Here is a 25,018-nt window from a genome sequence, read left to right as displayed (position 1 = left end):
TGCGGCGAGGGCAAAACCTCCCGGGGCCGGGGATGCGCCGCTGCGGGGGAGCAGCCCCCGCTCACAGCCCCTGCCCCGCTGGTCCCTGCTCACCGGGGGCTGGCACCGTCCCCGGTGTCCCCTGCCCAGGCACTGCTGAGGGCAGGGACAGGGCTGGGGTCACCCCGCATCCCCCAGCATCCCTGCGGCTGCGGGAGCTTCTCCCCCAGCACCAATCGATCCCACCCCGCACTTGCCCAGACCCTGCGTGAGGAGGGACATGGGCACCCCCCCCTGCAGCCCCTATAACTCCCCGGGCTCCCGGTTCTGCCCAGGGACCCCAGTGACAGCGGTGGGGTGAAGGCAGGGACCAGCGGCAGGCCGGGGCTGGGGGGTCCCGGGGCGGGGAGCACCAGGCGATGCCCCCGCTCCCCCGGCCGGAACCCGCAGCTGCCGGCCCCGCGGGTCCCCCATCATCGCTGGGGGAAGACAATGAGCGTTGTTTATCCGCGGCACTTTCCCTGCCGAGGGGGGGTGCAGGTGAACCCCTACCCCACGGGGGACACCCCATGGGGGACACCCCACGGCCACCCCCGCTGCAGCAGCACCGGCATCCCCGAGGGAGAACGGGGAGGGGGGGGGGGTGTGTGTGTGTGAGGGGACCCCATCCCTCGGGGGGGGACCCTATGGACCCCGAGTGGAGCCAACCCTGACCCCCCACGGGGCCTGACGCCCCCCGCGCACCCGAGCAGCGGCCCCGGGCGGGTGCGGGGGCTCCGGGCCGGGCCGGGCCGAGCCGGGCCGGGGTGTGGGGTTTGGGAGCTGTGTCTTTAAGAGATGGCTGGCTCCAGGTTGCAGCTGCTGTTTCTGTGCTATAGAGACAGTGGAGATTCATTACTCCTAAAACACAATGGGCATTTATCACCCCGTGGTGTTATTCAAATCCAGTACCAATTGAAGGTCATCCCCATTCTTTTCTCGCCGGCTCTGCAACACATTTATTGTTGTGCCGTTCAACTAAAAGCCCTGCCCGGCCCCGGCGCAGCCCGCAGAGCCCCGGTGTGCGCATCCCTCCCGGGCGGATTCGGGACCCTCCCGGCTGGATACGGCGTGGAGGAAGAGGGGCAGCGCCGGGGCGGCTCTTGGGGCCCGGGCAGCCGGCGGCAGGTGCAGCCGCGGCCCCGCCGCCGGTGCCCGCCGAGCCGCGGGGACCGCCCGCTCCGCCCCGCGGGACGCGCCTTCCGCGCCCCGTGGAAACTCGGAGCCCCGCCGGGGCGCTTCGGGCAGCAGCGGAGCCGCCGCTCGCCCGGCCCCGGCCCCCACGGCTCCCCCGGGGGGCACCGGCCACGGCCCGGCCCCGCGGCGCAGCGCAGCGGAGCGGCCGCCGGCGCCGGCAGCGGCGGGGGGGGGGGGGGGGGGGGAGCGCCGGCAGCGGGCCGGGATTTTCCCCGGCTGGAGAGGGGGGATCTGCTCCCAACTTCGTGGGAGCCGGTCGGTGAGAAGGGGCTGGGGGCGAAGCCTGGATTTTTCTTCTTTTCCCTTTGATTTTGTAATTATTATTGTCATTATCGATTCCCTCCCCCCCCCCAGCCGGGCATTTACAAATTTCCGGCGATTTTCCAAAGTGCCCGAATTTTGAGGACGATCCGCTTGGAATCCGTTAATTCTCCGCGGCGGGAGCGGCGGCGGCCGCAGAGCGGGGCCGGGGGCTGTGCCCGCATCGCCCCGCCGAGCCCCGGGCACCGAGCGGCGGCCAGCGCGGCCCCGAGCCCCGCGCCCCGGGGCTGCCCGGCGGCTCTGCCCGCTGCTTTCGTTCTCTGTTTTTCTTCCTTTTCCCTTTTTTTTTCCTCTTTCTTTCCCTTTTGATTATTATCTTTTTATTTTTTCCCCTTTGATTTTTTCTTGTATTTTCTTTTATTATTAGTATTTTTTAATAAGGCGGCTTTTTTTTTTTTTTTTCGCTATTTCTTTTCCGGAGGGGTAACAAACGAGTTGATAAATGAAACCCCTCGCGGTGCCATCAAATCGAAACCTGGATGCGAAGCGCTGAGGCTGCGCTACAAACTTGTTGAGGCCGGAGCAGCGGCTCCGCGGGGCCGGGGGGCACCGGAGAAGCGGGGGACCGGGGTGATGCTGCGGGCGACGGCGGGCAGCCGGCTCGGTGCCCGTGTGTCCTTGTTTTCCAGGCTCCAGCCGGAATTCCCTTTGGAAGATCCCGCGAGCCCGGGATGGGAATCTCCGCTCCTGATTGTCCAAACGCAATTCTTGTGCGATGGAGCCGTTCGAACCAAGAATTGTGTCTGGACATCTGTAGCAGAGGTTCCGACTCCACCGGCCGGGCTCCGGGAGGATGCGTTGGGGCGGCGGAGAAAGGACGGAGCCCCCGGGCTCGGGCACGGCAAGGTAACCGGTATCTGCAAGCCCGGGGAAGCCTTAGCGAGGGTTTCAAGGAAATGAAACAAACACCGGTGGCGTGGGGGATCCGAATGCGTCAAATGCCGGCCGGGTCCTCACCGGGACCGGGCAGGGACCGAGGGGCCGAAGCCGAGCGCGGCGCCCCGGCCCTGCGGCTCCAGCCCCGGTGTTCCTCCTGCGATTTATTTATCCATCGCTTTGAAATCGCGGTTTCATTTTATTCAACGTATTTCGGCCCTGGGGCGCTGCGGGGACCCCTCTGCACCGGGACACCCTCATCCTCATCCTCCTCCTGCTGCTGCCGCCGCAGCCCCGGCTCACCTCGGGCACACGGAGGCCGCTCCGGTCTCCGCCGAGTAGGGAACCGTCCCCGCAGCCCGGGTACCGGCGGAGAGCGCCCCGGGCCCGGCTCCCCCGGCCGAGGGATGTGGGGACGGGGCCGCAGTCAGCGGCCGGGCTGAGAGGGGACCAGGCCAGAGCAAAGCCAAGAGGCTGCGGCGGCTCCGGCGATAGAGAAGAGGCTTTCAACGAAGAGAAGGCTTTCCAGAGAGGAAGGCTTTCCATAGAGAGGCTTTCTGGCTCTGCAAGCCAAGCGCCTCGGCCGGGGCTGCCAAGGAAACCCGGGAGGAGGAGGGAAGCATTACAAGATCCGAGGGAAATTTCACCAAGAGCCTATCTAGGACAAAGCTGGAGGCAAAGAATGGCTTAAAAAGGCTTTGATTTATTTTATTTCAGAAACTTTTGGGGTTTTGTGTTACAGGGTTTTGCTGTGCCCCTCTCCCCCCCTCCCCAGCATCCCTCATCTTCCCATTTCTAGCTATTTTTTTATAGCAGTGATTGGCAGCTTTTACTACAGCAGGAGCTAAGCCATCTGGGTCTACCTGCACCGGCAAGAGGAATAACACCCCCCAAGGATGGAACTGATCCTGTCGTGAGCAAACAGCTGGGGGGATAAGGATGGAGAAGCTCAGCCTAAGGCAAAACACGGTGCAGAGCCAGGGCCGGCTGTAGCGCTGGAGACGAACCTGCCTTTTCCCGCCTGGGTTTCAGTCGTTTCAAGCCGTGCTCCACGCAGGTTCGTTGTTTTTCAGCCAGCTCCTTCCATCACTTGGAATCTCCCCTCCGCTGCCCCGGCCCAGCAAAGCTGAGGGCCGAGAACTCGGGACAGAGAAGAGCCTTTGGCCTGTGTGTGTCATTTACAAGCGGCACAAGCTGGACTCAAGTCGCTGCGGCTGGATTTGGAAAAGGCTGAATCTCGGTTTGTCACCAGCAGCGGGTTTGAAGTTAGGGCTTCTCAGATGCAGCAGCATCCTGGGTGCTGTTAGTGGGTTATGGTGGGGTAAACGTGAGAGAGGAGTCACCGGAGGAGTCAGACAGGGATTCATTCTATGGCATTCCCTCGGCAGAGTAATTCCTGTGTCAGGCAGGGTGGGAAGGGCTCCTTGCACGGAGCACGCGGGGTCTCAGGCCAGGCTGCCCAAGCACTGCACTGCTCGCTGCCACCTTCCTCCTCCTCGGCAGCTCCTGGGGATGGAGGCCGGGGCGAGCAGCGCGTGGTACCCATCAGCTCTGGGATGCGCTGGCTGAGCTCACGGCAGCCCCGGGACTGCCGCTGCTGCGACCATCGAAAGGCTGGTGAGCAGGGCAGGGGCAGCGCAGGAAGGATAACCCTGGCTGGACACCGACAGGAGCTCGCACAGCACAGACTTGTTGGTGCCCCTTCCCTCTGCTCTCACCGTGGCCTCCCGGCTGTCCAAGGAAACTTCTGGAAGCAAACAGCATCTGTGTCCAGGCAGAGCCATGCACACCCGCTCACAGGACTTCCTCGGGGCACGCAGTAAGAAGCCTTCCCCTCCACTGATGGAAAGGGTTAAAAGCCACCGACTTTCTTTCAGGGTCTGGCATCTCCAGCCCCAGTCCTTCCCCAGCCAGGCTGCAGCAGCCTGCCCAGAACACAGCGCAGGCTGATCAATTCTGTCCATCACGGTGACAGAAAGATAATTTGCTGCCCTTATCACTCTGTGCTGTCTCAGGCCGGGGATGGGTTTGTTTCCCCTCTAACCAAATGGTTATAGATTGATATTGTTCCTGGGTTAGGACTTTATTCTGCCTCAGCTCAGGTATGAAAGAGGTTTAAGGCATTAGAAAAACACCCTAAAAAAAAAGCCTGTTTTCCTCCTATTTCCCCTAAATAAATACTACAAGTGGAAAGTCACTGCAGAGGGCTCTGGAGCTGTAATGTCTGCTGCCTCACAGAGAAACTAGTAACCTTTTGTCTCCTTGTATTTCACCTCTCGCCCTTCCCGTGGCTGATGCACAGACTGTACCAACACCAAGTATTGTGTTAAAAGAACCCCAGTTCCCAGCACCAAGGCAGAGGCACGCCAGCCTTGCTCCAGAGTAGGCACAATCCCCCAGCACACCTCGCTGCCTGCAAAGACATGTTATCCTACTAGAGGTTCAGCACCCTTCTGCCTCCCACCATGGAAAACCAAAGTCCCACATGCTGCAGGTGCTCTCTGGTCTTTAGGGTACCTTGAAATGCAGTCAGGAGAGGTGAAATGAGGACCAAAAGATGGATGCTGTTGTGATGGAGAGCAGGCCACGTGCTGGCAGGGCTTTATTTGATGTCTAGTAATGAATGAAGGCAGTGGGAAGATGCAGAGATCGGGCACAAGCAGTTCAGAACAAGTTTTGGGTTTAGGTTTTTGTTTGGGGTATTTTTTGCTCAGGGATTTGGATTTACATCCTCTTGTTCTTCCAGGAGTTCACCCGCCGTGCAGTGTCGAGATGAAAAGCACAGTATCCTGGTCCTGGAGTTTATAATCCAGCTCACCCTGCAGGCCAAGGGAAAAACATGAGAAATGGTTGAAATGGCATTTCCAAATCCTGGCTGTAAAGAGAAAACAGCTCGTAAAGCGATGGTGAGCGTTAGGGAGAGCAGAAGGGGATAGACTGATGTTTTCATCCTAAGGGAAGCAAAGGTGAGAGATCAGAGGAACTGATGTTCATTATCCCACACCGCTTCCTGGACCAGGGTTTTGACAGCACTGGTGGTTGCCTGAGGCAGGACTATGGTTGGTGGCTGTTTGTTGTCTGAGCACAACAGTGGGCTGAGGAGGAAAGATATTTACCAGTTGTCTGGTTGAGCAGAGATCTCCCCAGGGCTTCACTGCACCTTGCCCTGGTGAAGGGGGTTTGCTTGGGGCTGTGGAGCTGCCTGGTTCCCACTATGCTGTTACCCCATGTGTGGGGGAGACCTGCCTGCAGCCAGAGGCCAGGGAAAACGTGTGTGTGTGGGGGGGAATCTCTCTTCAGGAAACAAGGAAACACTGCCTGGCTGATGAGCCTCAGCAGGTTAGAGAAAGGCTCCAGGCTTCTAAACAGCCCCAGCACAATACAGGGAGAGAGATCCCAGCCTGCCCCGTCCCCTTCAAATAGGAGATGCTTTGCTTGGGGCAAGAAATCAGAAAGAGCTTCTCTGAGAGCAACCACAGAACAGATAAGAGTAATATTTTCAACAAAGAAAGTCAAAGTGAAGGGGTACAGACCATTAGCTCCCAGTCTGCGTCGTTGATGAGCACCAAAATTCCTGGCCTCCTGCAGAACAGAGGGAAATAATTAGGATACAGGGCTGCTAAAAAGCGACACAACTCGTTAAGAACAAGGGATGTTAGAGCACAGATCACAAGCTGACTGCCTGTAAAGCCAAAGAGAAAAAGGAATCCTAGCACGGAGGTGGAAACAGGTACAGTCTGTGCCCTTTCTAGATCAAATAAAGGGGAGGCAGGAGCAATCCCAAAGCTCATTTGAATCAAAATGCACCATTCCTGAGGATGCTCCGAGATGACTACATTGCCCTTCAATGTAGGAAAGCCAGGTAATTAAAACCCACGCACTCCAGTCGAGCGCAGAGAGCTCGATGTGAAGGTAGGGAAAGCCATCCCAGTGCCCTTACCAAAGGCACTGAACACCCAGGGATCCACTCCCAGCCCCTGATTCCGAGCAAAGGGATTCCCCCCTCTTTGATCTTCAGTGTCCTGCAATTGTCTCTCCTGTTACCAGGGGACCTGGCACACGCTTCAGCTCACAGAGATCCGTGAGGAATGCTCAGCACCCCCAGCGCCACCCCGCAGCACAGCTCCCTCTGCTCCATTTCTCTTGGCTTTTCACTCTTCCCCCCGCGCCCCTCCACGAGGTCGGCCCCATTTTGACAATAAAAATACATTTCCCAGAAGGAATATTTGTTGGCATTTCTCCGAGTGACTGCTTCAGTGCCAGTGATGTCAGCAGGGAACGGACAGACCTGTTAGAACTCCTGGATTGAGGATACATGCGCTATGCTGCTCCAGGTGACAACAGAGAGGAAGTATATGTGGCTCTGCTTCACGTTTAGGGTTTAAAGAGCTGGGGTGAGGGCTGCAGAAGAGGGTCTCTATGGAACAGCGCAGTGTGGGACACCTCCCACCATCACTTTAGCAAATCCCTTGTTTTCATTGTCATTAACTTGCTGCTTCAAACCAACAGGGAAAACGCATCCCAAACAGTGGAGATGAACAGAAAACCACAAGGATTCAGAAGAGCTGTACTTACACAGATTCCCCTTGCATAAATAATTCTGGTCGATCTTTCAGCAGATTCTCTTTGATCCACTGCAGCAGGTTTCTGATATCCCCTGAAAGGGGAAAGGACAGCAGTTTACAAACTGGCTGACAGCTCCGAGCTGATGCCAGAACAAAGTGCTTGTTTATCCACAAAAGAGGAGATGAGGAACACGCAGGATGGAAGGGGAGTTGCAAACCTCCACTCAAAGAACCCACCCAACGGGATTGCCCCTTTAGCAGTACCTAACAGGCAGCTCTGCCTTGAAGGAGCTCAGGGCTCTGCCCCAAACTCCACGGTTTGGCAGCAGAAAATGCATCCCACAAAGAATGGATGCAGAAGCACTGATCCAGCAGGAGACTGACACATCCCATATCCTCCTTGTTGCATTATTACCTAACAAATTGATTGTTAACTCTCTGTGTGTTTAAAGTCCATACAAATGAGCCTAAGAACCTGAAAGGAGTAAAGGCAGACACTATGGGTACCAAAACCAGCACGAACCCTTGGCAATACGAGTTCTGGGGCACAGAACGTCCACAACCATGCATTAAACACACACACAAGCACTTGCCACAGTAGTTGTATTCTGAACACTTGGAACATTCCTCAGCATCCCACCTGCTGCCGTGGTGCTCCCTCCCTCTATACTTTGCGCTTATAGGTTCTTTATTAAAGCTCAGCCTTTATCTTTCCATTTCAGTAGGTGACAGGAAGGATTTGTCTTCATGTAAAAGGAGGAGGAGACACTGCTGGCGGGTTTTTATAGTATCAATTTTACTTTGTGAGGCAAAAACAATTTCTTTAGTGATAGCATCGGTTAATTTCCTATTGGAGAGGTGAGGAGTGACGGGGGGCTGGGGGGGGGGGGGGAATAATCCGTTATAGGGTTTAGAGATGCTGACAAATTGCAATGCGGAGTTCTCCTGCATTTGCCTCTGTATTTCACTGTTCCACAAACCACTTCATCATTCTGAATCCACAATCAGTTATTCTCCCGGGGCTCCTTTAAACAGCCCTTTGAAAGCCCCCAAAGAGTTTTGTTTGTTTTCCAGGCGTGAGGAAGCTTTTTGAAGGCACAAATCCACCAGTGAGGGCTGGAGCCCCGCTCACAGGAGGAGCGGGGATGTCTGGATGGGTTTCCAGGTCTGTCTCACGTGTTTCTTGATGTAGTCACAGGGAGCCTTTCCACACTCGGCTCTCTAAGCTAAACTCAGGCTCTGTGTACTATTCCTTATGTGTTTGCTTCATAACCAGCAAAATGAAATGTGTGTGTAGTGGCTCGACTCACCCCTTGCCTTATCCCAAGATTCTATGGGATTGTGGATGCTACAGAGCAGAGCTGGGGTTCTTCTGGGTAACGTTACCCCACCACTTCTGCCACACCAGGGATGAATCTGGCATAGGCAGGTGCACATCAACCAGGCAATGGGGACGTGTCCATCCGCAGCAGATGGGGTCCTCTTTTCCCAAGGAAAAGGGGAGGAGGATGCTCTGAGATTCCCTTTGCACCCCCTCCCTGTTTGGCAGAGCATGGGTGTCTCTGGATGGCAGCTTTCCCCCTGGCACACCACCGCAGGGCCGCTGGGAGCACAACAGGTATTGCTGCCTCTGAGCACCGCACTCGATTGCTCTGATCAGGGCAAAAAGACCTGCTTTGTGCCTTAAAACCGCCTGTCAAGCTGGATCACCTGCCTGGGGCCAACCCACAGCTCCCTTGTAATGAGTTAAGAGCACAAAACAGACCATTTTCTGCTGCTTTCCTAGCAACGTGCACTGGGGATGGATGGCAAGCGCTGCTCAGAAGGTGTATGTACACCCCAGCGGTCAGGCAGCCACCAGAACAAGACTCGACCATATCCACCTTCCCCCGAAACCCGCTGCTGCAATGCAAAGCCCTCAGGATCTCACACCCAAACGGCTCCTGCTCTCCATCACCAAGCAATGAAAGGCAGAGAGGAAGATGGGAGAGGAGCCTTCAGGAGAAGGAGGGGGGCACAAAGGGGACCCCAGCCCCAGCGCAGCAGCGCCCGCGAGCTGTTTCATATTTATGCACTTGCAGCAGGGCACACAACAATGAGCTGTGCCAGATACCATTCTCCTCGCGTGGAATAAGCAGCCCTTTCCTCTGGGACCTTTCAGGAGAGATCATTTAAACAGAACCACGCTGCACCAGCTGGATAAAAGACAGCCACCTAGAAGCAGCCTGGATGGAGAGAGGACTGATTTATTCGAGGCTGAGCTGCAAGACTCACCCCTACTCCTTCCATAATAAATGCTCATTTCAGCCCCACCTGAGCCTACATTCATTTATTCCTCCCTACACACACTGAAGAATCCAGACCCGATAACCCTGTGGGTGCCTGGAGCTTCCCCACCCCAAACAGCCACAAAAAATAAGACCCCCTTGTTCAAAGCCAACCTTTAGATATAATACTTTCATCAGCTGCTTTCTCAGCATTGAATTCCTCCCCCCCCTTCATGTCTCTATGCTCTATACACCAATCTAACTAGAACAAATCAATTGTAAAGGATCAAAAATGACCAGAGCCACACCAAAATCATCTCCCACAAGGAAGGTATTGAAAAGGAACAAGATTACTTCCATTGCAAGGGGTCTGGGGAGAAGCCATCTTGCAGCTCAGTGCCTCGAACAGCAGTCCTGATCAACAGCTCAGGACTCTCTGCGATATCATGATGGAAATAATAAGAGGTAAATTATAGCACAACTGCTTATCTCTTGCAGTTGACATACATAGTGTTCCTAAGACATTTTCTTTCTGATGCTGTACTATGGGTCTAACAGGTTTCCAGCTCCCTGGGTTGAGGATTTGCTGTGCAAACCAGCAGGTCCTCCACAAACGACATATAAGGAAGGAATTAAATCTCAACCTGCTCAGGCACCAAATCCACTGACAGGTTAAACCATGGCAATCTCACACTTGTGTTGCTTAGAAGCTGGTCCCCATCACAAAACAGAGGCAGTGGCTGTTTGCAAGAGCACAGTTGTACTACACGTGCTGCCATTCGGCTGCGAAAGCAGCTAGCTCTTCGGGTCAGGAGTGAGGGTCAGGTGCGCTCTGAGACAACACAGCATTTCATTCTCCCATCGCCAGCTCAAGTGCAGCAAATCCCAGTAACGCCACATTTTTATCACTGCAGCATGGTCTCAGTGAAATCCTTTTGGTAGCCTGCTCTGTCTCATCCACTGCAAACAAACATCCACACCAAAAAACCCACTCTATCACTAACCACTGGCAGCATCAGCAGAGAGGCAAGAACCACCCAAGGAAGCTGAAATAAGTCTCAAGCTGCAAAGGAGGGACTGAAGCACATGGTAGGAAATCCCTGTGTTACTTGTATACAGAGACAGCTTCTGCTGCCTGTGCTCAGAGCACCTCAAACCTCTGCAGCTTCACAGGAAAAACAATCTAAAGTTCATTAGGAAACCAAAATACAGAAACCCAGCAAACGTTTGAGAAAACTGCTTTAGCTCAAGTGCACCGATGGGAGCTCGAATCCACGATGCACACATAGAGCAAAGCAGGCAGTGAAACACAGCGCTCAGGAAAACCAAGTGTGTGCTTGCAGTGCCACAGAGTCATTGGCTTGTCACGCAAGCGGGCAGGATGCAGGATCTGCAGCGAGCGTGCATACAAAACCCAACAGCCTCGGCTCATTTGCAGCCCAGCTGCATCACAACCACTCCTGGTTGTGGCAGACAGCACGGCGCAGTCTGCTCCGTCCTCTTGCCTATCCTCCAAGGCCTGATCTTCTGCATTACCCCAACTGCTCCTTGATGAAGAATCTGCTGAGCTTCCTCTGCAAGAGAAACACAGCTACGACTCCATTTTAGCACTGCCTGCGATAGGAGCTTGGGTTCATCTGCACCCTCAAACCCAGGGCTGGAATCCATAGATCTTCCCTAGCTCAATAAAACCTCCTGGGCCTGACAGACTCATCAGCAAAGAGGACACTTGCTGTGTGCAGTGGGAAACCGGGTGCCTTGAATAAGAAACACACCAAGCCGGGTGTTGCACCAGAAGGATCTCGCACTGAACTGATAAATGTGCAGAAACACAGGAGGATTTTGTGCACCCATTACCCCAGTTGACAAGGATGGGCTCTGAGCTCCCAGGGAGCTGCACAGGTCACTGACAGGCTCACACACACATGCAGTGACCACACACCTCCATGTCCCCTGTCTTGAAATGCACATATAAACCTGCACAAAGCACACAGTGCCTCGAAGAGCACCCAGAGGGTGTAATTACACCCATCTTCTTGCCTTGGCTGCAGAAGTGTGAAATAGGGGAGCCCTATAAAGGCTGAACCATGGAAAATTCCCTTCTGGTCCGTAATAAACAAGATATATGCAGCACTGGTCACTAAGGGGTCAGTGCTGCAAGAGCACAGCGCTTTCCCTTGCGGATAGCTCCCTGTGGGGTACCATTTCTTTGACCCAGAATAAGATCATTTATCATACTGACCATGGCTGAGCTCCAATTTGCTGAGGTCACTAACTCTGGACGAGCGCCGCTCCACCCACATTCTCAGCCACCGGCCTGTAACCATGACAAAGCCCCTTCCCTGCAGCTCCTCTGCCATTATTCCCCCTGCCTGCATGGAAATGTATGGAAAGACAATTTGTATGCCCCTTTTCCTGGCCTGAAGCAGCTTGTTTTTAAAACAGATGAACCAGCTCCCAATACCTGCTGCCCCTCCAGGTGCGCGTCTCCTCTCTGCTATTGAATCCTCCAGGAATCTGCTCTCTAAAAGAGCTTGTTACAAAACCTGACCTAAGGGATCCTTCAGCCTCCCATCTGATATGCAAATCATTCGCTGAAGCAGACGATGGTGTGCCATAAACTGCAGAAGAAGACCTGGAATAGCTGATATAAATGGAGTCACAGGCAAATGGGTTCGCTACAACACAGAGCGAGCAGCAAGGCAAGATTCTGCAGCAAGTGCAACATCCATTTTCCCTGACAAATACACAAGCCAACCCTGCCATGCACTGGAGTGGGCAGTGATTTAAGTGCTAGGGAAAAAATTAGGGGATAACTACAGCCAGACGTAAGAGAATCCCAATCATTGCTCTTATCCGTTCTTGTCTGCTCCAAACAAACACCAAGGTCTTGGCTTCTCTAATTTTTAACTGTGTTGTGACATCTTCCTCTCACTTCTCGGCTATAAGAGCAACGCTGCTCTTCGTTTTCTTGTGCCCACAAAAGGGGAAGGGATCTCAGAGGTCTTTCACAGCCCTCTCCTGTTAGCAGTGAAGACTCGGATCCCAGCCATTACCCAGCCCTGAGGTTTTAATCACAACGCTCATGAACTAGAGAGGAGCTGCCTGGGATCCTCCACTCCCCACAGGTTGCTGGTAGGAGAACACAAGTTCAAGGGATCTCCAATCCCACTCGCCAGCCAGCAGCAGGCCTCCAGACCCATGAGCTCCTGGGACAGAAAAAGCAGCTCTGAGCTGATTCTCAGGGTAAACCTAATCCCTACTCATTCCCAAAGTCAGAGCATCTAATCCCGTAACACCCAACGCTATTGTCACTTCAGGCTCCCAAACAAACGCCACTGCACCAAACTGTCTCTTTTAATTAGGATCACAGATCCCTACTGCTGGCCCAGGGTCTTGCCTCTCGTTCCAAATTGTCAAAGGAAGGATTCCAGATTGGGAATTGCAGACACTACAAATAATACCCCACTAACAGGTCCCGTGATCTTCTCCCTCTGTCACTGCAGAATGATTCCCAACAAAAGACCATCCCAAGCCTTTCCCACTCTGATTTTAAGATGCTTGAGCAATGTAGACCTGCTACCAAACCCCAAGGAGACTGTGCCACGGTCAAATAGTTTTTGCAGTCAGAAATCTTCTGCTAATGCACCAAACTCCCATTTCTTCATTCCTCCCTATCAATCTCTGCTAGATGATATTGCGTCACCCTGGCTATAATCTGTCCTTCCCAATGATAAAGGAGATAGCCCACCTCATCACTTTTCCATCCATTTATCCTGTTTAACCTTGAATAGTGCTGGTTAATTTTTTCTAAGCTGCTCAGGACGACAATTCAGAGATTGCATTACTAACCATGGCACAGAGCTCTGCCAAAACACATCAGGACTTACATTTCCCTTCTCTCCTATTTCCCCAGCTCCCGGGTTTTGTGCTTGTGCACACACAGCGAGGGTGGAAGAGGAGAACATTCTCCCTGTGACAACAGAGCTGATGCGAGACCCCAGAGGAAGGTGGCTGCTGCTGCCAGCGTGCAGAGGGATTCCCTGGCAGCCTGGCACTGCCCCACACGCAGCCTGGCCGAGGGAATCCCTCGGGCTGGGCTCTCCCTGGCACTGCCAGCTGGATCAGAAAGCGCCTTCAAGTCAATCCTTCGCCCCCCTCCCAGCCTGGCTGGTGGCTGGTGTCCCCTCTGGCTGCAGGATGAGTCAATGTCTCGGCTCACGAACTGCTGAGATTTTATTGCTCTACACACAGAAATCGTGCAGCGTCCAGCCCTCACCTCTCACTTTCAGGCTGAGATCTGCTTTGCTATTATTAGACTTTCATATAGGGCAAGCACCATTAAACCGATTCCTGTCCACCCACCCAACCCAGCCACCCCCACAGATACTCCAAGCCCCCTCAGTCTTACTTGAAAGGGGAAAAGAAAGGGCCAGTGAGATGATCAGGGTGGAGGAGAAGGGGGGTAAGATTTACAAGTGAATGGAGGTAAGAATGGAGCAGTTTGTGGGATAAAGGGGCTGCAGAGGGAGCTTTACAGATGTGCAGAGGGACGGCGGCTCATTGTTTAATTAAGCAGAAAGTGGCTCTTTTGAAAAGCAATTTTGCACAGGAGCTCTGAGCTCAGCAAACAACTCCTGCGAGTGAGGGCAGGAGGAGAAAGGAACAGCTGGCCCGGAGCCGTGTGAACCGCATGCTAAGCGGTTTAAAGGGCCCGGATCCTCCTCCCAAGCCCTGTTCCGCTGCCACCCTCTGAACAGTGCTGTCAGCACAGCAAATCCCACCGAGAGAAAAGACAGAGCAGGGCAGGGGGGGAGTGTGCCGGCACTGAAAGGTTATCCTGCTAGGTGTCCGCGCTGCAATACAGCGGCTGGGAAGGAGGGTGGAACAGCCGGGCTTTGTTATCCCAGGGATTTGGTCACACACAAGAGCTGGGTTTTGGATGCCTGGGAAGCTCTTTCCACAAGGAGTTGGGATGAGCCGCGCTGGTAACATGGCTCCATGGCCTCCTGGGTGAGTGCTGGCACTGCTCTGGTGAGGGCACATGGTTGTTTCTCTGCTCTCTCTGAAGGACTCATTCCTTGTGCAGAAGCTGGGACAGTGACCCAGGGCCGAGTCCCACACCATGACTGCAAGCACAGCGGGGACCGCTTGATCACAGTGGTGATGGCAGCCTAGCAGCATCCCACCAGGCTCCCAGCGATTCAAACATGATTGCTCACGCTGATCACTAGAAAGAGCAGGCAGGATCCAGAGCTGAGCTTGTCCAGCCTCAGGTCCCACCCTGAGCATCCCACAGAGTCCTCTTTCCTTGCCAACAATATATATACCCTGCCTAAGAGAGATGCACAAGTCGACGAATAGCCCCAGACTCCTCCGAGACCTGTGAGCACCATGCACTGTGGTTAAAGATGTGACTGCATGAAGTTCCATAGAGCTATGTTTTTTTTATCATTCTAATAACTGCATTACCAAATATGTTTTTATTCTCTCTTTGGAGCAACTTCTAAAATGTTAGGAATAATAAACAGAGCAATAAAAGCATTCCAGAATATTAATAACTTAACTGCAGCATACTACCTACCAACAGCACTGGGCATTTACATACAAGCGATGCCAGCTACTGCTCTTGATTTTACACCTTGTTTTGGCACAGCACCCAGTCAACTCTGACCACGGGCCATGCTGTACTTTTTAAGCCACTCTGCCTGTAACACAGGTCTGATCTCCTGAGATCCCCAGGCTCTTCTCTGAGAAGATGAATGCTCCCAACTCCCTCCATGCTGTGCGGAACAAGGCCCCTAGAAAGCTAAGCTCTTGAGGAGCAGACCATGCTTTTCTCTACAGGGATTTAACACAAGCAGCACTTGGCAGATAATTTTTCCTCTTAAAAAAAAGAAATAAATATTAGGCCACAGGCTTTTTCCCTGGGGTTTTGGTAAAGGGAAGCCACAAACAATCACCAAAAGACACTGATTAAAAATGTATCCTTCCAGACTTGTAAATGCCAAAACACACAGTGAATTTGGGATTACCCCAGGTCCAAGTGATCGCTGCTGTAACTGGTCACTGCCCCTCCAAAACACAAGTCCCACCACTGGAGCCACAAGAGAAGTTGGAATTCAAAGGTCTGCGATCAGCAGCTGAGCAGCACAACTGCCAGGGACTCTACAACCAGCCCCAGCCTCTAGATGCAGCATCCAGCAGGCAGCACAGCAGAGAGGTTTTGTAAAACCTCTTCATCAGCACGATGCTGCCGAGCTAAACCTGAACTGGCTACAAGGGTTAAACAATGCCAGGGACTTCCTACCCTTCCAACAGCCTCCATGCAACTCACTTGGCCACAGACAAATCCACCACTGTGTGTCCCAGCGAGATGGAGGAAGGAGCTCCGGCATCTCTTGCAGAGCAGTCATACAATGACCTATTTGATTACTGGAGCACTTGCTTAAATTACTGTGGCTTATTTCAGGATGAGGCTGCCAAATACATTTTCAGTTTTTAATTTAGGGTTTCTCTCTTTTATGCTCCATTGTCTCTAATAGCTTCTTAGATGCTTGCAAATAAAGTTGATTTCTCTGCCAATTTAATCCTCTCTCCATGTGACAAATACCACTATTCCCTCAGCTTTCTCCCACACACACAGTCTTTATGCAGAATAAACCAACAGGGCATAATGCCCTCAGATCCTCTGACAAATTTATCAATGAGATCATCCAAATAGCCAGCAATCTGGGACAAGATTCTTGTTTAACTTGAGGTCTTCTTTCTGCAACTGCTCTAAAAGATGACACCGTCCAGCACAAAGTGTGGCTGATGTAAATCTGTCTCCCTGTGCCATGGATCACGCCTCTTTCAGTTCCTACTTCAAAACTTCACCATGTAGGCTAGGCGAGTTCTGCTTTGGAAATAAAGGACTGCTCTCTTACTGGTTAGGATACAAAAAGCCCCTTGGATAACAAAAATAGGTCCCACCACATGGCTGTACCCCTTGTGGTTTGCTCTTGTCCCATTTGCAGCTTTCTTCCTCCTGCCTTTCCGAATCCCTCCAGGAGCCCATCTCTACGCCTCAGAAAAAGACAGAGAATCAAATCTTCTTGTAAAAGTTAACTGGCTCTGGAACCCACCTACTTTTGACCTAGTGCCTGTGACCAGGAAAAAGGAAACAACCACGTAAGAATTTGTCCAACATTATTATCACTCAGAGAACACTACCCTGTCAACTATGGAGCACACCTTGGTTTATCCATGTCAATATCTCTTCATATCATTTTCCACCTCCCCTCACCTCTGGGATAGATATAAAAATGCCTAAACAATTAAAACATAGCTGGGCCCAATGTCCCAGAGAGAAGTAGCTGCTCTGCAAAAAGGAGGACAAAGACAAAAATAACCTAGAAAGAGAAGAAGAGTAGGTAAGAGAGGCCAAAATGGCCCAAAATAAGCCTGATGGCTAATGAAATCAGTTAAAATGGGGTTAGAAGTATAGGTCTTCAAGTACTGCTCATACTACAGCTCTTTCCCCAGAGTATTAAGTGACGGATGTAGGGGGTAAGGTAAGCAACAGGATACACCGATATAACTGAGCTGGTTTATTTCTCTAATCACTGTCACTCTGGCTGCACAAGGGCAGCAGGGAACATAGTACATATATCTTTATTTACCCAGAAAGGGGTGAGTTAATGTTTCTTAATGTGAATGAGGAAAACACATGGCATTAGGAACAATGTAAAATTGCAGGAATTCACCAAATTCCTTATTCACATGTTTCTGATGTGATTCTACTGACTCCTCACCGCTACAACGTAATTCCCATCTGGAAATACTTTGAGGAGCATCTCCAGATATCAGACATCAACCCCACATCTCCCTCCCCCACCCCCACGCTGGGTGTAAATGTCACTATAGCAGAAGCCTCACAATTTAACCCAAAAGCTGACCCCCCCCGTCACTCAATGCACATAAAAACAGGAGGCTGCAAATGGGGGGAGCTGGCAAGGGGGCACACTGTCCATTCTGCCACACCTGATACAGGAATAGCAGCATCTGAAGAACAAGGCAGCCTGGAAAGCTGGGAGCAATAATGTGTTAGATGAACCTGGAATGAGCCACTGGAGATCATGAGTCTGAACCCTGAGACTGAGCCAGATCTTCAGGGAAAGATCTATCCTTTAGGATAAACCAAGCTCCCAGTGAAGTCTGCAGAAGTCTTCCGACTTCGAGTGGGAACGGATTAGGCCACATACAACTGCACCACTGACAACCATCGGGCTGGAAGAATCATGCTTTGATATTAATTCCCCTCTTCCCCTGGCAGAAATAAACATCTCACGTAATAATCCCATCTTTCTGAGGATCTGATTGTGATCTGAACTCCACCAATGCCTCGACGCATATCAGTGGGTATTTTAAATTTACAGAACACTGAAGAAAATTACGCTCTGGCCCTGAAGTTTATAAACCGACTAAATGAGTGTTTTGTCATTTCTTTACTACTTTCCATTTCAGGATCCTAAGCGCTTGAACAGCGCTGGAATTTAACGCTGAATTCTCTTGCGACACATGAAAGCAGCACTACTACTTCACTAGCAACAGGGGAAAGTTAAGCAACACGACTAAACTCACAAAGCAAATCAGTATGAGGTCATGTTTCTGGATCCCTAGTCCCTGTCTTAACCACGAGGTAACACACTATTCCAGTGCTCCTATTACATCTGAATTACACATACTTGTGTCCAAGCATCAAAAGCACTTTTATCAATCTCTAATTACTTCCAGGCATGGCAAGAAGATTTCAGGCCTGAATGTTCACAGCACATATATTACAGTATTAGCCATTCATGAGATATTAGTTGTTAACATTCCCTGATGCTTTGTATTATTTTGCTTTCTAATCCCACTCTCAAATAGCACAAAGCATTGCTCTCTAGCTGGGAGAATTCAAAGCATACCTGAGGCAAAATTATGTTGCAACTGAAGTTATGTACACGCATCAGGAGAAACGAGAGTTAGTACAGCACTTCTCAGTGCTGATACTCCAAATCACAAACCTGAAATGATGACTGTTTATCACTGCGACACTCAAGTCCTATTCTCTATCATAGGGAAGGCTATAGACAGGATGTTCAGCATCACATTCAAGTGTTAGCTTTGCCATTTTCAACTGCATAGTTAATAAAGAACAAGTACATATACTTGTAAGTTCAATTAGTAGATAAAATGCGTTTATGTTACACTGCTATACACACCCCCATGCATCTATTCACTACATATACATGCACACACACTTATGTCTCTCTTGAAAACCTCAGGACAGCCAAGAAAAAAACAGAGAGAAGAGGTTATTGGTGTTTTCAAGCAAGACAAATGTAGACTTGATGGAAGCAATCAGACGCTGTTGTCTACCCAGAAGGAAGGAGGAAAAAGTCTTAAGGCAAAACATAAGTGCTTAGAGGAGAGGAAAGATGCTCTGACTATTTCTGCTTGGTATTTACTTTGAGGACTGTTTTGTGCCAAGCTATGTGATCCACAGCATGCCTGAAAGTGCTTTTAAAATACATCAGTTCTTGTTGCCAACTCATGAAACTGCCTTAAAAACCAGCTTTGTTTCATTTGTTGTCATTCTTTCAAGTTATCCAACAGGTTCTGATACTCACAAGGCTCTGGTTGACAGGGCAAAGTCACCTGATGCTTTTTGACACCATCGAACATGAATTCTGCACCACCTCTGAAATAAAAACAATGAACCACTGAGATTTTGCTTTATTGTCAAAAAGAAAACAGTACAAAAGAGGCGATTTACATAGATGCCAAAACGGAGAAAACAAATGACACAGCCTATATTTAGCACAGGATTCTCTTTGTCTTTTTCCTCCTCTTGCAAACCACACGTTCATAGGGGAAGTTGCCATCTCCCATCGCCAGCTACCACAGGAGGCTCCGTTGAGGGCCAGAACCCCACGGTGCCAGGCATCATCCCAGCAGAACAGGAAGATGGTTCCCAGTTCAATGCGCTAACAAACAGCCATGCAGCATCCAGCCTAACGCCTCCAGCTGTCGGCACTGCTGCAGCCCAAACAGTATTACAGCCACCACATGACATCCCACGTCTCTCGTCCCCAGCACCTTTTATAGCCACAAGCCTCGAAGCCTTTAACAGAACTGTATCATCCTTCTAAATAATCCCCTATTTCCACTTGTGAACAGAGAGGAAATGACTCACAGAAGGTTACGCAGCAACCAGAGCCAGCATCCCTGAGCCCTGGCAACCTCTTCTTGATCTGCTTGCTACAGAACATTCCCTCTCGGGAGGGACTTGAGTGGGAGAAGCAAATGACAACGATGGTAAGTGAAAATGAATAAACAAACACACAATCCTCCACTGAACAACCTGATGAACATCCCTCTTCTGACAGCCAGAACGTACTGAGGGATCAGCCTCAGATAACTCACTGATGGCCTCTGGTATGAGCAAAACATGCAGAGGCTGGAAGTACAGGAGGACCTCAAAAGAATGGGATTTAAATTGGGTCCAGGTACCTCATCTCCTTTAGGCTGTTCCAAAAAGTCCTTCATTGTTTGGAACTGCAACTCACAAGGGTCAGGAGCTCCTCAAGACGCCCCTTTTCTGCCCAAAGGACAGCTGTGGAAACTTGGAGCTTTACAAACATCAAGCAGTTTTCCTGATGTTGTGAGGCCACAGGACAAACTCAGCCTTAGATTGTGAAACTTCATCATGTGAGTAAGGCCACGGATAATAAACGAGTGCTAATTTAAGACATGGGACATACAAGCAGATAGAACAAACTCTTCACTCTAGACTGAACAGGATGGCCAAAGCTTTAACAATTAGGAAGCTCTCAAAAACCTCAACTCATTTGAAACCCAACTGAGGTAGAAAAATGACCAAGCTGATTTCAAAGGGTTTATAATTGTGGCAAAACGTTCTTCCAACTTCAAACACTGATTAATTTAGAAAGATAACCTTAGGAAGTTACTGCCTGGAAACTCATTGGTGCCTCACATCCCTTGGGAAGCAGCACAAGAAAGAGAAGTATTTAAACTAAATAATCCCCACCTAAACTATCAACAAAAGACACATCCAGACGTTCCAAAGCTCCTTTAAATCCAATATCTCAAAATGCCCCACTAGGTTTCCTTGGCTCTGCAATGGAAGAGCACAACAGAAGCCTTGTTATGCCCTCGGCAGCATTACTTATATGCAGCGAGGCTCCTAAAGAGCACTCTGTTGGTGTCCTTCCCCCAGCTCACACAAAAAATAGTTATGTGGCAATTGAAGCGGTGATTATGAGCACGAGGGGGGATTCATGCGAGGGGACAAGTGACAAGGATTATATGAAAAACATTTTTTGATGTCACGAAAACAAGGTCACGCTTTGTTACAGCGGGAAATGTAGATTGCAAGATAAGGTCCTTCTGTAATGCGCGAGCCGTGGGGACCTCAGCTGCGATTCCTACATAGAGAGCTCATTTATGCATTTCCAAGGGGAGCAAAAATGCATCTCACTCTTCTGGGAAAAATTAGGAGAGTTCCTGCAGCTGGAAGTGGGAAAGACTGAGGAAAGGATTCTTCAGGAGAAGAGCATTTGAGGGGTTATGGCATTTCTGTGCTGTGAAAGGGTGGGAAAAGGCGAATAAAGAGCAGCCTTTTAGCTGCCGTTAAAAGGAGGCTTTAACGAAAATAACACGAGTATTTCCACAAATATGCACTGGCTTCCACTGCAAACACTTGAACTTCCCAGCGCCAGCGCTGGGGAGCAACGCGGATCCTACGGCAGCCAAGACCTGAAACCCGAAGCGCTACAAAGGCTGTTTCACCCTGAAATAACTGAGACACGAAGCGCGCACACACGCAGGCACACCTGCACACACAGAAATACAGAGGAAAAAAAGCCGGAAAACGAGTGGAAGGTTTTAATAAATCGTTTTAATCGTTAGAGAAAGCAAAGGTTGGAAGGGGAGAAAGGAAAGCGCTGGTACGAGGCGCTCGCACAGCCGCAGGCGAGGCCGTGTCGCCGCCTCCCTTCAGAACAGGGCAGGGCCGCTCCACCCGGGCGAGGAAACCGCCCCGGCGCTGCCCGCCCCCCCGGGCCGCAGCCCCGGAGCCCCGCGGGCCCAGACACGGCGGTCGCGGCCGCACACGCCGCCCTCCACAGGGGCTCCGCCTCACCGAGGGGCCCGTTCCGGTCCCCTCCCCGGCCCCCGGCCCCCACTGCCTCCCCAGGCCCCGCCGCCGCCCAGCGCTCACCCGAACTCCACCTGCAGCGACACGGGCGCCGCCATCTTGGTAACGGCGGGGTCGCCGCGCGAGAAGGGCCGCGCCGGAAGTACCGCGCCGGCTTCCGGCCGCGCCGCGTTGCCTGGCAACGGCGGTTCGAGGCGGGGGGCGGCCGTGCGGCCTGACGGGTTCCAGCGGGGAGCAGCGATGGGGCCCGCACCGAGGGCAGCCCGCAGCGGGGCTCGGCGATGGGGCCCGCACCGAGGGCAGCCCGCAGCGGGGCTCGGCGATGGGGCCCGCACCGAGGGCAGCCCGCAGCGGGGCTCGGCGATGGGGCCTGCACCGAGGGGAGCCCGCAGCGGGGCTCAGGCCGGGCTTAGACTCCCCTTAGCGCTGCTGGAAGGGCGGCCTGTGCCTGCTGAGCTGTGCCCTCACCGTGGGCTCTTTGGGTTTGGGTTGGAGGGACCTTGAAACTCACCCAGCTCCAACCCCTGCCACGGGCAGGGACCCCTTCCACTCGAGCGGGGTGCTCCAAGCCCCTGTGCCCAACGTGGCCTCGAGCACTGCCAGGGATGGGGCAGAGCTGCACAAGGGCTGCACGAACCCAACCTCATTTAAACGTGTGGTGCGGACGCGCTCCTGTCACCGCCATGGAGATGCGCCTGAGGAGGCAGCGGCTCGGCACCCCCGTTAACCAGCGCGGCTCACATCTGCTCCCTGTTTGCTTTCCCCTCCCGTCTCCAGAGGGGGAAGCAGGGACCCGGGCGTGATGCAGCCATGGTGGTGACAGCTGGGGCTGCGATGGCGCAGGCTCTTGTCCCCCCTCAGCATGGAGCTGCGCTGGGCTGCACCCCTGAACCCTCCCTCTGTGTGTTAGCGTATGCACTTATATCTGCACACGGGCACATAGCAGTGTAATATATACAGCATACACCCGGTGCATGATGTGTGAGGGGCGTAAATTTCCGCAGACAGATTGCTCTTGGTTTATGCTAACGGGGGTCAGAGTATGCCTAACCCCGAGAGCAGAAGGTGGTGGTGTTTGTAATGGCCTTTTGTTCTCAGAGGAGATCATTCTCCGGGCTGGGCCCCAGGAAAGGCCGGTCCCCAGCACAGATGAATGCTGCCATCGCTGCCGGGGTGACGTGAAGCTGTTGACCGTGGTCTTCATCCACAGAATTCCAGCTGGATTTGAAATGTCTCTAAATCCCAAAGGGGGTTTTGGGGATCTTGGAGGATATGGCACTGGTTGTGCTGGAAACTGGCTGAGGAAAGAAGCCTCAGACCCAAACCTTACTTCTATACACTATAGAAACGACTGAAGCACTCTATACAGAGGACCCGGTAATCTGGACTCCCAATCAGTGTTTGCAGTTATGGTTTTACACGAACTATTCTTCTTGCTTCCAGGAATCGTTTTTGAGGCCAAGTAATAGGAGACCTGGCTTATAAAAGGAATCTTGATTCCTGAGTAACAGAAATACAACAAAATATTACAGATTTAGTGTTAGTACTGAAAAAAAAACCCAAAAAGAAATTAAAAAGGAAGAGAACAGTAACTGTAAATACCAGTTTGGCTCATTCAAGCATTTAAAGCTGGTTGCTGTTAGCAATTGCCCTGGAAATAGAGTCAGCGCGCATGTGCGATGTAGGGGATGGTCTTACAGACATCCTGTGCTTGGGAGAGGAGCTGGTTCCATCTCCGTGCTGGAAATCAGAGCATCCCAAATTCTTTGGCGCATGCTTGGGGATGGGGAGAGCAAGCACATAACCTCCTTGAGTAATGCTGCCCTTGTTGTTTCTGAGTGCTGTAAACATCGGTGGGGTTTGATAAGCAGGTACATAAAGCAAATTGAGGTGAAGACAAGGATCCCGTTGTGAATGCGTGCTCCGGGTACGGTTTGCTGTAACGTGCCATCTTACTCAAACCCAAGGATGTGCCACTGTGCTTTACTTAAGCCAGACTTTTCTTTTTTATACCCAATTGTCCATGGAGGATCCCTAACTCAGTCCCAAGCATGGAATGGCACCGGGCAGGACCGGCCATCCTCAGGTCACTGTGGTGTTCGCCTTGGTTATACAGCAACCGAGCAGGATGCTCTGGCAAAGCCAACTGTGCCAAACAAAGGAACAGGTTGGAAACTGAGCCCGGCAATAAGGAGGGGTTAATTCCTTTTGTCTCAGCCCTGGCTTTAGTCTAAACCCCGCTGTTTGCACACTTTTTCTCTCCCTTTGAGTGCAGGAGAGGGCCATGCCTCCATCTCCGCTCTGAGGGTTTACTCTGGAGGAGACTCTTGAGGTCTCCATCGCGTTTTAGAGGATAACATGGTTTATAAACACAACAAGGCCCAGCGCTACGAGGAAACGCTTTATCCGAGAGCCCCGAGCTGACGGTTCCATTATTTCTCCATAAAACATCAGGGGAATGCACCAACAGCTGCTCGCATCCTTCCACACAGCAAGGCAAACTGCCCGGCGAACAATGGCTGGCGAAAGGGGAGCCATGGCGGAGGCGGTGACAATGGGTTTCCTCGATCGGGGCTTTGTTTGATTCCCCCCCGTCTCAGTTTTGAACTCCCTCCGCCGAGGGGGTAGGATGGGGAGAAGGGGGGGAAGCAGGCAGAGGGGAAGGAGGGTCAGTGGGAGTTAAAGCCTTTTGCAGCCTTTCTCTCCCATTCATGTGGTAATTGGGTGTCAAGCAGAGATCAGTAAGATGGAGCCCGGCCTCTGTGCCCGGGTTAAACTGCAGCAGAAAGAAAGCGGGAGCTGAACCGATGGAGGCCTGAATGTCATTAAGGGCGGGAGGAAGCGGCTCTCCCCCAGGAGCCGGCCCTTCTGCCGGGGTGCTGGGCCGGGGGGGCTGCTTCCCATTCAGGGCATCCCTGAAAGCGGGCAGACAAAGCGGGAGGGCGCCTGCACAATGCTGCACCCCCGGCTCTACCGTCAATAGGGAGCTCTAAACAGGCGTTTAACCTTCAGAATAGCTGAAAGTGATACTCAAAGCTGAGGAGGTGGCTCGCCCGACCGCTGTTAGCCTCTTCCTGCAGACAGGCTGGAGGCCACTTGGATGGCCGGGCCCTAGGAGGAAGGCTCTCGCCACCGTCACTCCCCGTGGCCCTGATGGCACAGTGCTGGGGTGTGCAGGGGGTTGGAAGTGCCCAGGACTGAGCCTTGCCTCCTGCTCTGGCTGGGAAGATGCTGGCATCCCTAGGAAGGGCTGCGCTGCACCCTTGATGTTGGGGCTATTGGACGGCAGTGCCATAAGGAGGAGGATGCGATATAACAGGGATCACATCCCATTTCACAAGCCTGGGATTGTTTATTGAAGGGATCTGGGGACATCCAGGCCAGATCCCCTTCCTGAGCAGGGGGATACCCCAAGCCTTGACAGAATTGCCTTCTCTTGTTATTCCTGGGCTTGCCAGTCTGTACTGCAGGATCTCCCCCAGAGTCTCACCTGGCATCATTTGTGCTGTGGGTGGCAGGAGAAAAGAGGGCCAAAGCCTGGGTTATTCTGGGAGGTGGGATTTGCCACA

General features: G+C 52.3%; 1 protein-coding gene across 1 annotated transcript; it reads right to left on the bottom strand.

Moving 5' to 3' along the window:
- Nucleotides 1-4,979: 4,979 nt before the first annotated feature.
- Nucleotides 4,980-21,603, bottom strand: URM1 (ubiquitin related modifier 1). Its single transcript, XM_065695757.1, has 5 exons — nucleotides 21,513-21,603; nucleotides 18,901-18,971; nucleotides 6,988-7,069; nucleotides 5,946-5,994; nucleotides 4,980-5,231 (listed from the first exon to the last, which is right to left on the bottom strand). Exons 1-5 carry the CDS (start codon nucleotides 21,545-21,547, stop codon nucleotides 5,163-5,165), a joined length of 306 nt encoding a protein of 101 aa, XP_065551829.1. The 5' UTR covers nucleotides 21,548-21,603; the 3' UTR covers nucleotides 4,980-5,162.
- Between the last annotated feature and the right edge of the window lie 3,415 nt (nucleotides 21,604-25,018).

This window comes from Lathamus discolor, chromosome 15 (assembly GCF_037157495.1).
Source record: "Lathamus discolor isolate bLatDis1 chromosome 15, bLatDis1.hap1, whole genome shotgun sequence".
Taxonomy (NCBI): Eukaryota; Metazoa; Chordata; class Aves; order Psittaciformes; family Psittacidae; genus Lathamus; species Lathamus discolor.
Note: the sequence above shows the minus strand (reverse complement) of the source record. Positions and strands in the feature narration are given on the sequence as shown.